A 13,922-nucleotide genomic window follows, 5' to 3' on the forward strand; every position below is an offset into this window, starting at 1 on the left:
GCGCAGTGGCTAATGCCTGTAACCTAGCGCTTTAGGAGGCCGAGGTGGGCGGATCACCAGGTCAGGAGATTGAGACCATCCTGGCTAACACGGTGAAACTCCGTCTGTACTAGAAATACAAAAAATTAGCTGGACTTGGTGGCGGGCACCTGTAGTCCCAGCTACTCGGGAGGCTGAGGCAGGAGAATGGCGTGAACCCAGGAGGCAGAGCTTGTAGTGAGCCGAGATCGCGCCACTGCACTCCAGCCTAGGCGACAGAGTGAGACTCCATCAAAATAAAAAAAAGAAGGAAAACCTCACATATTTCTGTTTCAAAGCTAACACTGAAGCCTTTATTGCTAAAAGTAAACTTTGTGTGTTAAAACGATGAGGTATTTGGTAGACTCAATGAAAAGGTCACATGGATTACTTTGTTTTTTTTTTCTTCAGCTAAAGCCAATTCAAATACTTTCAAATCCACTGTCTACATACAATCAGCAACTATGGCTGACATGTGTTGTTGAGTTGGATCAATCAAAAGGTATGGAGCTTGACATTTTGGAATGATTTTTCTTTATACGAAGAAACATCGTATTTTAGATGTTGACTTCAGAATATTCGGACAAGCAAGTGCTCAAAGATAGATGTATAAGGATGTCCATTATTATTTATCATAGCAACAAATTGGAAACCCCTTAAATGTCTTCCAGTGGGAGAGAAAGTTGCGATAGATAGACGTCCTCTGTAGAGTCCTGGTTAGCTCCGCTCAGTGGCTGCATGGTGTCGGCGCTACAGCTGCCAGCCTTTTTCAGTGAGGATCTGGGAGAGAATTAAGACCTGATGCCCTAAAGTAATGGTTCTGGCCCCCAGGGACACTTAGCAATGTCTTGAGACAATTTCGTCACACACGGAGAAGAGGAGGGAGTGCTCCTGGCATCTAGTGGGTAGAGGGCAGAGGTGCCGACACCTCCCCCACTTTCACAACAAGGAATTATCTGGCCCAAAATGTCAGTGATGCAGAGGCTGAGAAACCCTCCCCTAATGCATCCACTGTTTATGATGAATTAGCTTCTGTCAGTCTACAGTGGCACTAGTTTTATATCATCCTAGGGAGAATTGAGAAGATAACCAAATCCTTTTCTGTTCTGTGCTTCACATGAGACACTCTGGTTGAGAAAGAATTTGAAAAGATAACCCCATGACCACAGTAAATGAAGTGAAACAAATATATATTACAAAAAAGTTATCCCCTCTTTGTAACATTTTAGAAAGCAAAAAATTCATATTACTACGTATTTGTCTAGAAAATGGTCTGGAAGGATAGACATGAAATATGAATTACGATTATCTCTAGGTGAAATTCTCAGTATTTAATGCTATCTTTATATTTTGTTATGATTTTTTTAAAATGAGAATATAATGAGAAAAACCTATAATCAGAAGAAATAAGAAATCTATTTCTATTTTTGATATAGAATTTGGTAAGTTAAAAATGTATGTGAGAAATTAAAAATATAAGTTCATTAGCCATGAAATATTTACCCTTTTTTTGTGTGTGAAGTGAAACTGATGGGTCTGAAGTGCAGGTTTTGACATAGACCCCCTGGGTGCTGGGTTGGAATCTAATGGAAAGGCTTTTACTTTGCTGGGCAATTAAGAGATTTTCAAATGTGCTGAGGCCAATGTGGCCTAAGGACCTTATGGGCTTTCTGCGTTTTCCTGGCTCCAAGGTCATTACAGAGCCAGGAAGGCACCTTTGTAGGTGTGATGTGCCTGGCATGGTCTCTAACACTGAATTTTTTTCTTTTGTAGAAACTTCTATTAAGACAAGCTTTCCCATGACTGTTAAAGTCGATGGTGTAGCTCAAGATGGAACCACGATGTACATTCATAACAAAGTTCACAACCGGACAAGGACCCTCACATGTGCAGGGGTGAGTGTGTGGGGTGAGCCCCACAGTCAGTCCTCAGGCTGCGTACACATTTAATTACAGAGCCACTTTCCAGTCTAAAAGATAGCATGGTAAGAGGCTTTGAGAAATTGTTCTTAAGTGAAGAAAATGGAGTCATACCAAAGATGGCATGAAAAAACTTACTTATTTTTACAGTTGGATACTCTTAAAAATTCTTATAAACGTACACATGCATTCACACATCCGTAAACACACGTGTACGCACATATGCATGCACACACATGTACTGCCAGCCACCCTGAGCATACACGGTACTTGTTTTTACTGTGTGTGTGACCTTCTGCCCAGTGTGTCCCTAATGAATGTTATGGGCTGCCTCCTCATAGGAATGTCTGCCACGGGCTGTGGTCACTGGGTTTTTTTGTTTTATTTTGTTTAGAGACAGGTTTTTGCTCTGTCACCCAGGCTGGAGTGCAGTGGCACAATCACAGCTCACTGCAGCCTCAAACTCCTGGGCTCAAGCAATTCTCCTGCCGTAACTTCCCAAGTAACTGGGACTGCAAGCGTGTGCTACCAGGCCTGACTAATTTTCCATGGTCACTCTTGACTGAGGCTTTGGGTTGTTCCCAGCCGAGTGATGCATGCCCTAATCCGTCTGTGTGAAGCCAAGTACCTGGGCCTCTTGGGCGTCAGGGGCCTACCTTTTTGAGCATCTACTTCAGAGCACAGTGTGGCTAAGGGATAGGAAACCTGGGGTCCACAGTGGGGAATGAGCCCTCACGCTTGATTTCATTGGCACTGTATTCTGTTCAGAGTCCAAAGAATCAGAACCAGATCCCTGCTACAGCGAGGAGTCCACCTCAGGCACAACAGGTTACTGGCAGCGTGGAGAATTTGGAGAGCATCAAAACAGGGCAGTGCATTTTCTTATAGGATTAGGAAAGTAATGTCAGAAGCCAGATGGCAAGTAGTTTCTCTGCTGGGTGTCATGCCAAGTACCGTCCACTCATTGTCTCATTCAGTCCTCATGGCAAGTCCATGAAGTAGAAACTACTGTTAGAGCCTATTTTGTAGAAGAAGAAACTGAGGCTTAGAGAGGTCTAAACCATTGCCCAAGGTAACGCAGATATTAAGTGGAGGGCCCAGGATTTAAACCTGTGCCCTTTTATTCTGAAGCTTGTGGCCTTAACCACCATGGATACTGCCTAGTTACTAGTGATACATATATACTGGCACTGTTTTTCCTAGCAAGAAAGAATTCAAGGGCTGGGCGCAGTGGCTCATGCCTGTAATCCCAGCACTTTGGGAGGGTAGGGTGGGAGGATCACATGGGACTGGCCTCTCATTCTGCTTCCAGGGGCTGAGTCAGCTTCCAAAGTGTATTTTCCCCATCTATAAAGTTGGGGTCAAGCCTTCCCTGCCTGCCTTAGGAAAGCAGTAAAGATCAAGGTGAATAACATGTGTGAGTGTGCCTTATGTGTGCAGCCTGAGGCATCCCTGCATCCCCCAGTGAGGCCTGTGTGCGGGAGGGGTGCGATCAGTACTGCTGAAGGGATAACAGGTGTGAGTGTCAGACAGGACCATGGCCCAAGAAGCTGCTCTCTTCCTATCCGAGCGCCTGGTGGCGACTCCCACCTGGACAGCTTGATGACGCCCACCTCTCAGATTGAGGCTCAATGGACCATTAGTCAGGGGTTGCTTATTTGGAGCTGTTGAGACCCATCGTCCTGGTTTGCTTGCACTGAGTGGTTGCTCAGCACACAGGACTTTGTTTTAAAATCGGGACAAGTGGGTTGCCCTACCTAAAGCCTTTGCTTCAAGCAGGGCCAGGCTGCCAGGGTACTGGCTGGTCTGCACTGTTCCTTCTTGGATGTGCCCGCCGTGCTGTGCATCTTGAGAATGGCCCTTCAACGCATCTTCATGGTTTCTTCCCGCTTCCGTTGTTGGCCCTACCTCATTTTACACTGTGTTACCCCTTGGGAATATCTTGCTTCTGTTCCTTGTCTACGCAGGTCTCTAACCCTGCAAGGAGCATTGCCCTGGCTTTAAAAAACATGGAATTTTTACATTACAGAGATATTTACCACCCTCTTATATTACTTTTTTTTTTTTAAACACACAGTCTTGCTATATTGCCCAGGCTGGCTTTGAACTCCTGGGCTCAAGCAATCCTCCTGCTTCAGCCTCCCAAGTAGCTAGGATGACAGGTGTGCACCACTGTGCCTGGCTTCCTTTTTTTTTTTTTTTTTCCTACTGTAAAGAAAAGCCATTGTCTGACTTAGGTAGCAAGGCTTTCCACGCCTTGCAGGTGGGAAAGCTGAGGTACCATCACGTGATTTTCAGAGGTACATCATTGTCAGCAGCAGAACCGTGGTTTGAACTTGGGATGCCAGAACTGCTGGTGTAGTTTTTTTAAACTCGTAAGTATATGCAGCCTGAGATACAGCTCTTTTGTTAATTAAAACATCCCTGAAAAGTGAGACAAATTCTTAAACTCGCAAGAGATGTTTGTCTACCCAGCAAAAATGTATTTACAGATTTTAAGCCATCCCTTCCTGTATAGTCCTTAGCCACCCCTGCCTTTGCGCATCATCCTGTGACCCGACTGCCAGAGGGGAAAGGTGAATTTAGTTTTGTCGAGAAGGTGGACCACACACTTAAAGCCCAGAGGGCAGGCAGCAGATTGCAATGAGAGCTGATCAGGTGGAAAGGAAGCCTTGGCTTCCCTTTCCAATGTGATGAAAATAGCAGATGACCTGTGCTTCCGGCATAGGAGAATGGGAGGTGGGTGGGTGGCCAGCCAGAGGGCTTTTAGCCCCTTTGCAGGGCAGCCCCTCCCTGCGGAGCACTTTGGGCTTTAGTGCAGACCCAGGGCTGCTAGTGGGCTGAAGTGTTTGGTGAGTTGAGATGGTGACCTTGGTGCTGCCTTCAGCCCCCTGCACACTCCCCTCCTCTCTGCTTTCTCCCCCTTGCCTTAGGTCAGCACCCCACTGTGTTAACCCCACTCCTTGTCCCCCTCCCTGACAGTTGCCCTCTTGTCTTTTTGTTTGTTTTTGTTTGTTTGTTTTTGAGACGAAGCTTTGCTCTTGTTGCCCAGGCTGGAGTGCAATGGCGTGATCTTGCCCACTGCAACCTCCACCTCCCAGGTTCAAGGGATTCTCCTGCCTCAGCCTCCTGAGTAGCTGGGATTACAGGCGCCTGGCACCACACCCGGCTGATTTTTGGTACTTTTAGTGGAGACGGGGTTTCACTATGTTGGCCAAGCTGGTCTTGAACTAGCCTCAAGTGATCCGCCTGCCTTGGCCTCCCAAAGTGCTGGGATTACAGGCGTGAGCCACCACGCCCAGCCACCTTCTTGTCTTTTTTAAGCCTGCTGTGTAAAACCCACACCTGTTTTCTTACCTGACCTCAGACATTCGAGGCTTGACCAGTCATTGGAGCGATGCCCTATTAGAAAGCCAGAGAACCACCCGTTTGCTCTGGGCAGCAGCAGGATGGTGGAGAGTGACATTCCGAAAGGCAGGGCCGGGGCAGAGCTTGCTGGGGAGGAGTGGCTGGCTCTGTGTGCATGGCTGGTGGGTGCACCTCTGTATCCCTGCATGAGGGTTTGTCCTCCCTGCCACTCCGGAAGGGGATAACAAAGCAGAAGAGACCTGGCTTTTAATTCTAAAGGACAAAAGGAAGGGCTCTTGTCAACAGTGGAGCACACATATCCTCACATCTGCACTTGGTGCTGTGCACACAGCCTTTGCTTTGACTCGGAGTGGAGGGTGGAGAGAGCAGGATGGAGAGGAAAGAGGGCTCCATGTAGAGAGTGACAGGTTAAAAGGAGAGAAAGAAGAATGTGTAATTCACTCTGTTCATTATTATAACAATCGCAAAATTGGGTCAGGGAGGACAAATTAGGCCGCGGCATCTGCATTGACGTGTCTTAGCTTACGTTTCCCCGGTGCTCTAGTGTTATATATTTATGGAAATGTCAGGCTTGCATTGCACTGTTAACTTTCCTACACGGTGACTTATTTTCAGTCATCCAAAGTAGAAAGATTCTAATTGGTGTAAATCATATATTATGTTTCCAAAAATACCCATTTGGTTCATTCTTTCTAGGAACTGTGTTTGGCTGGCATCTGACTTTCTCTGGGCTTTTGGCGAGTTCCCTGGAGATGATGAGTTCTGTTCATCTGCTATTGAAACGTGTTACTTCATGGGTTATTTGGCGGGAGCGGGAGTCTCGCTTTCTTTAAAGGCAAATCTTTCTGTGTATTTGCAGAAATGTGCGGAGATTATTGTGGCTCACCTTGGCTACCTGAACTACACTCAGTATACAGTGATAGTGGGATTTGAACACCTGAAGCTCCCCATCAAGGGAATGAACTTCACAGTAAGTATACCAGCTGACTGCACGTTTCCATGGCTCATGTTCTAGTTCCCATTCTTTGTTCAATGATTGAAATACATCTCAGCATCTAAATAATGTTAATTTGGACAGTGGAGGACTTGTAAAGTTTTTAAAAATTATAGGAAAACTACAGTTTCTTAAGTATATAGAACTAAGAATAGCTGAAATATCATAGAGATTGGGCAAACCTTAGGTGTCTGAGATTTAGAATAGAGAGTATATAGTGTGTTCAGCTGCAAGGCAGTGAAGGGGTTAGCAGACACAGCACCCCCTTCTCTGGCCCCTGTGAGTGGTTGTCAGTCTCTGCCCGAACTGCCGGTGAGTGGGAGGGCACTGTTCTAATTGTTAGACTGTCCTTTCTTGTGTCCAGCTGAAATCTCCCCTTTCTACTCATTAGGAGTCAGTATAACCAGCATAGTGATGAGGAGTGGGGGTTTAGACTGGACAGTGAGCTGGGTTCTCACGCTGCCTCCATCATTGACTCACGTGATTTTGTTGAGCCTCAGTTTTCTTATCTGTAAAATAGCTGCCTCATAGAGCTGTGAATATTAAATGAAGACACTAATGGATACCTTCAAAAAAAAAAAAACAGCTTTATCAAAGTAGAAAGTTTGCTTGCCCTTTTAATGAAAGCGTACGTTCAGTGGTTTTTTTTTTGTTTGTTTTTTGTTTTTTTTTTTGAGACAGAGACTCACTCTGTCACCAGGCTGGAGTGTGGAGTGCAGTGGCACGATCTTGGCTCACTGCAACCTCCGCCTCCCGGGTTCAAGCAATTCTCCTGCCTCAAGCCTCCCAAGTAGCTGGGATTACAAGTGTGTGCCACCATGCCCAGCTAATTTTTGTATTTTTAGTAGAGACAGAGTTTCACCATGTTGGCCAGGATGGTCTTGATCTCCTGACCTGGTGATCCACCCACCTTGGCCTCCCAAAGTGCTGGGATTGCAGGCGTGAGCCACTGCGCCCGGCCCATTCAGTGGTTTTTAGCACAGTCATGGAGCTGTCCAGTCATTCTGTTCCAGAACATTTTCATTGCCCCTTAAAGAAACCTGTTAGTGATCATTTCCCATTCCCTCCCCCACAGTCCTTGGCAATCACTAACGTTCTCTCTGTCCCCGTGGATTTGCCTGGTCTGGACATTTCGTGTGAATGGAGTCACACAATGTGTGGTCTTTGGTGACTGTCTGCTTTCACTTAGCGTGATGTCTCAAGGTCCATCCAGGTTGTCGTGGGATCAGTACTTCACTCCTTCATTTTGCTAAGTGATATTTTGTTTTATTGCTAGACCACATTTTGTTAATCCCTTCATCAGGTGACAGGCGTTTGGGTTGTTTCCATTTTTTTGGCTGTTGTGAACTACACAAAATGAGTTTTTTTCTCTGTCTACCCTATAGCCCTTTGCAGGCGGCCGTCTCCTCCCCTCTGAGATGTTCTTTTCTTTCACATTGTGCTGGGGATGTGACCTCTGCACCCCTCTGGCTCCATGTTTCCTTCCTGAAGCTGCCCCAGTCACCTGGCTGCAGGGGCAGGTGTTGCTGATGTGGAAGGAGCAGGTGGCCCTGGGCTGTGCTGCTGGGACAGCTGAGCCGGCTCTCTCAGGAGCCACGTCACTAGTGGTCTCTTCCTTTCGGCCCTTTGCCTCAGCCAGCCTTTCCAGATCTTTTGGATCTGAATCTGGGGTCTGGTCTTTGCTGTCTGAGTGATCTCCTGGATCTTTGTCTTCAGAGAATCCGATTAGTATTCTGCTTGTGTCCTCCATTCATGGTGCAGTGGGGGATTCCAGATGGGGTCTGAGGCAGGTGCACTGAGCTTAGGCATACTTTGATGTAGTCCTTTGTTAATCATCTGTGCTTTAGACTTTGCTATTTCAGAATCATTCTGATTCAACAGTGCAGACAAACAAGGGACCTCTCCCTTTCATCATCTTCTTTATTAGAACATCATCTCTTACAAGCCTTTTATGGTTCTCAGCACCTTTCTCCAGAGGCTGTAGTTCATCCTGACCCTATTCCATGGGTGTGGGCCGCTGTTTTGTCTTTATGGTTTTTGTCCTTCCATCTTTTGTATCTATGTTTCCTCTTAAAGTTGTTCCTGAAGAATTTGGTACATATGTTAGGTGAACTAGGTACATGCCATTCTGCCATTGCTGATGGAAGGCAAGTGATACAGTGTTACTGTGGGGCTCAAAAAGGAATTGGTTCAAAAGACGTTACCATGGGAACCACTCACCTTGAATTACACCACAGCCAGAGCCTCATTTCTGGTGGCACTCTTCAGCATCTGGAAAGACAGCCCTTGAGACCCTTGGGATTTGTAAGGGATGTCACCAAAGATTTTTCTGCGTTTTTTGTACATTTCGTTTCCCCAGCAGCCAGCATAGGGCCCAGCAGCTGCTAGGCTTGCAATAGATATGTATTGGTTGAATGAAAGAACAGCAGTACAGCACCTTACAAATTCAGAAATTCACGTGGCAACAGACTTCTGAAATTATGTTCATCCTTGCTTTAAACCAAAGATTAGAGAGTTCAAGAATGCATGTCTTTTTTCAACCGATCAATTTTCATAGATTGGGCTGGGGGCAGTAGCTTATGCCTGTAATCCCAGCACTTTGGAAAGTGAATGTAGTAGGATTGCTTGAGCCCAGGAGTTCGAGACCAGCCTGGACAACATAATGAGACCCCATCTTTTTTTTTTTTTTGAAACGGAGTCTCACTGTGTTGCCCAGGCTGGAGTGCAGTGGCGCGATCACGGCTTACTGTAACATCTGCCTCCCGGGTTCAGGCAATTCTCCTGCCTTAGTCTCCCTAGTAGCTGGGATTACAGCTACTAATAGCTGTAGTAGTTCACCACGCCCTGCTAATTTTCATATATTTAGTAGAGATGGGGTTTTACCATGTTGGCCAGGCTAGTTTCAAACTCCTGAACTCAGGTAATCGGCCTAGCTGAGACCCCCATCTCTAAACAAAAGTTTAAAACTTAGCCATGTATGGTGGTGCACACCTGTAGTCCCAGCTACTAGGTAGGCTTAGGCAGGAGGATCACTTGAGCCCGGGAGTTTGAGGCTGCAATGAGCTGTAATCACACCACTGCACACTCCAGCCTGGGTGACAGAGTGAGACCCTGTCTAAAAAAAATGCAAATATTAAAAAGAACAAATAAGATAATATCCAGGGTTGGCGAAATGCAAGGACACAAGTTTTCTCATACACATGAGTGGGGGGTGTAAACTGATTTAACTTTTGGGGTAATTTAGCAATGTATAAAAGCCTCTACTTCCATGTTCTTTTTGACTTAGTAATTCTAATTTTAGAAATTTATACTCAGGAAGTAGAAACATACACAGTGATTTATGTTCAAACCTATTCCTCAGAGTAAGAAGTTGGGAGCAATCTGTATTTCAGCAGTAGATTTCTGGTTAAATAAATTAGTTCTGTAGCTACTAAAATAATAAGTTAATAGGATAGCTAGCACAAACTATATATACTGATTTAAGACAAGAAAAGCACATGAATTAGAAGTGTTTCTATTATAGAAAACTAGACGTCTAGAAGGCTGTCTCTGGGTGGTGGGATTAATGTTTAATTTCTTCTGTGTTTTCCTTTATTTCCCGTAATGAATGTTTATTATTTTTATTACCTGAAAAGAAAATTATTTGAAAACAAAACAAAAACTCCTGAGGCAACTAATATTTGAAGGGGGAAGTCCTGGGCATATGCCAGTATCCATCCCAGAACCTCAGGTGCTGGCAAGCCCTGCATGCTGTTTCTTCTGGTCTGACTCAGTATCCTCGGAGAATCACATAATCAACATTGTGCTGGCAGCTTGTAGAGAGATGCACTAAGAAATTAGAGAACTGTATGCAAAGTGTTTGTATGTCTTTTATAAAATTGCTGTTGAAGACATTGTGTTGTGAACTTTAAACCTCCAAATATAATTCTTTTTTTTCCCACATTATTACTATTTTTTAGAGCAATTTTAGTTTCACAGCAAAATTGAGAGGAAGGTACAGAGAGTTCCTAAATGCTCTCTCCGCCCACACATGCACAGCCTCCCCCATTGTCAGCATCTCGCACCAAAGTGGTACATTTGTTACAGTTAATGAACCCACATTGACACACCACCCAGAGCCCACAGTTTACATTAGAATTCCCTCTTGGTGTTGTACATTCTGTAGGATCCACTATTTGTAGTACCGTAGAGTTCATTTCAGCGCCCTGAAAATCCTTTGTGCTCCACCTATTCATCCCTCCCTCCTCCTCACACCCCTGGCAACCACTTGTCTTTTTACTGTTTCCATGGTTTTGCCTTTTTTTTTTTTTTTTTTCCTGAGACAGAGTCTGTTGCCCAGGCTGGAGTGCAGTGGTGAGATCTCAGCTCACTGCAACGTCCGCCTCCCAGGTTCAAGTGATTCTCATGCCTTAGCCTCCCGGGTAGCTGGGATTACAGGTGCGCACCACTATGCGTGGCTAATTTTTGTATTTTTAGTAGAGACGGGGTTTCACCATGTTGGCCAGGCTGGTCTCGAACTCCTGACCTCTGGTGATCCGCCTGCCTCGGCCTCCGAAAGTGCTGGGATTACATGCGTGAGCCACTGTGCCAGGCCATGGTTTTGCTTTTTCCAGAATGTCATCTAGTTGGAATCATAAAATATGTAATTTTTTCAGATTGACTTATTTCACTAAGTTATATGCATTTTAAGTTTTCTCTATGGCTTGATTGCTCATTTCTTTTTATCATGGAATAATATTTCATTGTCTGGATGTACTGCAGCTTGTTTGTCCATTGGCTGAAGGACATCATCTTGGTTGTTTTTAAGTTTTGACAATTATGAACATAGCTACTATAAACATCTGTATACAAGTTTTTGTGTGGACATAAGTTCTCAACTTCTTTTTTGTTGTTGTTCTTTTGAAATGGAGTTTCATTCTTGTTGCCCAGGCTGGAGTGCAATGGCACAATCTCAGCTCACTGCAACCTCTGCCTCCTGGGTTCAAGCGATTCTCCTGCCTCAGCCTCCTGAGTAGCTGGGATTACAGATGCCCATCACCATGCCCGGATACTTTTTGTATTTTTAGTAGAGACGAGGTTTCACCATGTTGCTAGGCTGGTCTCGAACTCCTGACCTCAGGTGATCCAGCCTCTCAAAGTGCTGGGATTACAGGCATGAGCCACCATGCCTGGCCCCTACGTTTTCAACTTCTTTGGGTAAATATCAAAAAGCAAAAACAGAATTTCTTTGGCTATTTGTTATAATGCCTTTTCTTAGAGAGTGAAAGCCATGGGATGCATTGCATTTTTCTCTTGGTACTGGCTGTCAGATATTTCAGAAATCAGTTTTTTGCTGAATTGTACTAATTACTAACATCCTGGTATGGATTTCTGGTATAATTATCTGCATTCTTTCTTCACTATTTTGCCTTTTAAAACACTTTAAAAATTATTTCTATCTGGCTTTTTATTATAAGCTGCTTTCATTTCTTTTTGGAAGTAAACAAGCTATAATGAATAGATAGACGCTAATGGTATTTTAGTGGTGTTAACTGCACACCCACCAGAATGGCAGAAATAAGACAGAATATGCTGAAGCTGGCAAGGATGTGGGGCAGGCAGAGCCCTTGCCCCCTGCTGGGGAGCGTGTAAATTGATACAGCAGTAATGCATACGTATATTGACCAAAAGACTTGCATTTAGATATTCACAGCAGCGCAATTCTTAATAGCCAAACTGTAAACTGTATACTAGCAGCAAAATGAGTGCATAAATTCTGCTATATTCATATAATGGAATACTATACAGCGAGGAGAATGAACCTTCATAGCTTCATGTAATGTCATGGAGGACTTTCTGAAGCATAATGTTGAATGAAATAAGCCAAATACGAAACAGTACGGAGTGTATGATTCCATTTATATAAATTACAAAGACAGGCAAAATGAACCTGTGCTGTTGAATCAGGGTTAGTGTTCCTCTGGGGTAGGTTAGTGGCTGGAAGGGAGCATCAAGCGTGGGGCTTCTGGGGTGCTGGTGATGTTCTGTCTTGGTCAGGTACTGTTTATGCAGGTGTGTTCAATTTGTGACGTTCATTCAACTGTAATTTAGGATACTTGTCCAATTCTTTTTATTTATTTTTATTTATTTTTATTTTTTTGAGACGGAGTCTTGCTCTGTCACCCTGGCTGGAGTGCAGTGGCGCGATCTCGGCTCACTGCAAGCTCTGCCTCCTGGGTTCATGCCATCCTCCTGCCTCAGCCTCCCGAGTAGCTGGGACTACAGGTGCCCACCACCACGCCTGGCTAATTTTTTGTATTTTTGTAGAGACGGGGTTTCACTGCGTTAGCCAGGATGGTCTTGATCTCCTGACCTCATGATCCGCCCGCCTAGTCTCCCAAAGTGCTGGGATTACCAGTGTGAGCCACTGCGCCTGGCCCAATACCTGTCCAATTCTTTATACACGTTACCTTCAGTAGGAACTTAACGGTATACAGTGTGCCTGATAAATTGGAGCTGCCGCCTGTACGGCCGCACGTTTCTTGAGACAGCTCTTGCTTCTTCAGCAGTACCGTGTGTGGCTGGCTGTACTGACACAATCAACCTTTGAGGGTTTCTGTTGCTTTTGTTTGGCATTTCCTTGGGAAATCTTAGTTCTGAGTTCTGCATTCCCGGAGTCTGGGCTCCATTTCACCGAGCCTGGTGGTGCCCTTGGCTCTGATAAAAGAGCACCAGAATCACACAGACACCTTCCCCTCGTGCCACTGTTTGTTTCACTAACCAGCTCTTCTTCCTTGTTGATGACAATCAAATTCAAGGTAAAAATGACCCTGATTGCTTCCTGTATTAGTCTGTTTTCGTGCTGCTGACAAAGACGTACCCAAGACTGGGAAGAAAAAGGGGTTTAATTGGACATAGAGTTCCACATGGCTGGGGAAGTCTCAGAATCATGGCGAGAGGCGAAAGGCTCTTCTTACATGGGAGCAGCAAGAGAAAATGAGGAAGAAGCAAAAGTGGAAACCCTGATAAACCCATCAGATCTCATGAGACTTATTCACTATCAAGAGAATAGCACGGGAAAGGCTGGTCCCCATGATTTGATGACCTCCCCCGGGTCCCTCCCACAACACATGGGAATTCTGGGAGATATAATTCAAGTTGAGATTTGGGTGGGGGCACAGCTAAACCGTATCACTTCCCTAATGTACTGAGAGGAAATTGTCACCCTGCACCCAGCGTGTTCAGATGAGGCTCTGTTTTCAGTGGAAGGTGTCTGTGCTGAGCAGATGTCTAGATGGTTGATGGCCCCTTCCTGCCTGAGCCTGTCATGTGGGCTGTGTCTTCCATCTGGCACTGTTGTTGATGCCGTCTCCCTTTAACTCAAGAAGCTGATTTCTCTCTCCTTTTGTTCTCAACCCCATTTTCCATGAACATTTGGTTCATTTGTTTCTACTTAAATGTTTATCTTTTAAGTAGATAGAATGGTGTCTTAGTCTATGCTTCTGTAACTGTACACCACACACTGGGTAATTTATAAATAATAGAGATTTATTCCTTACAGTTTTGGAGGGCAGGGAAGTCCAGGATCCAGGCACTGGCAGGTTTGGTGTCTGGTGAGGGCTGTTCTCTGCCTTCCAGGATGG

At 45.0% G+C, this 13,922-nt stretch overlaps 1 protein-coding gene across 4 annotated transcripts in view; it reads left to right on the plus strand.

Moving 5' to 3' along the window:
- The window catches only part of TMEM181 (transmembrane protein 181), a 98,124-nt gene that overhangs the window by 45,989 nt on the left and 38,213 nt on the right, over nt 1–13,922 (plus strand). For all 4 annotated transcript variants that reach the window (XM_034963158.3, XM_057302616.2, XM_034963157.3 and 1 more), the window contains 3 exons: nt 430–520; nt 1,792–1,913; nt 6,166–6,276. In XM_034963158.3, the coding sequence (XP_034819049.1) occupies nt 430–520; nt 1,792–1,913; nt 6,166–6,276 (324 nt within the window). The remainder of the gene's footprint in view (nt 1–429; nt 521–1,791; nt 1,914–6,165; nt 6,277–13,922) is intronic.

The sequence above is a fragment of the Pan paniscus genome, chromosome 5 (genome assembly GCF_029289425.2).
Source record: "Pan paniscus chromosome 5, NHGRI_mPanPan1-v2.0_pri, whole genome shotgun sequence".
Classification (NCBI taxonomy): domain Eukaryota; kingdom Metazoa; phylum Chordata; class Mammalia; order Primates; family Hominidae; genus Pan; species Pan paniscus.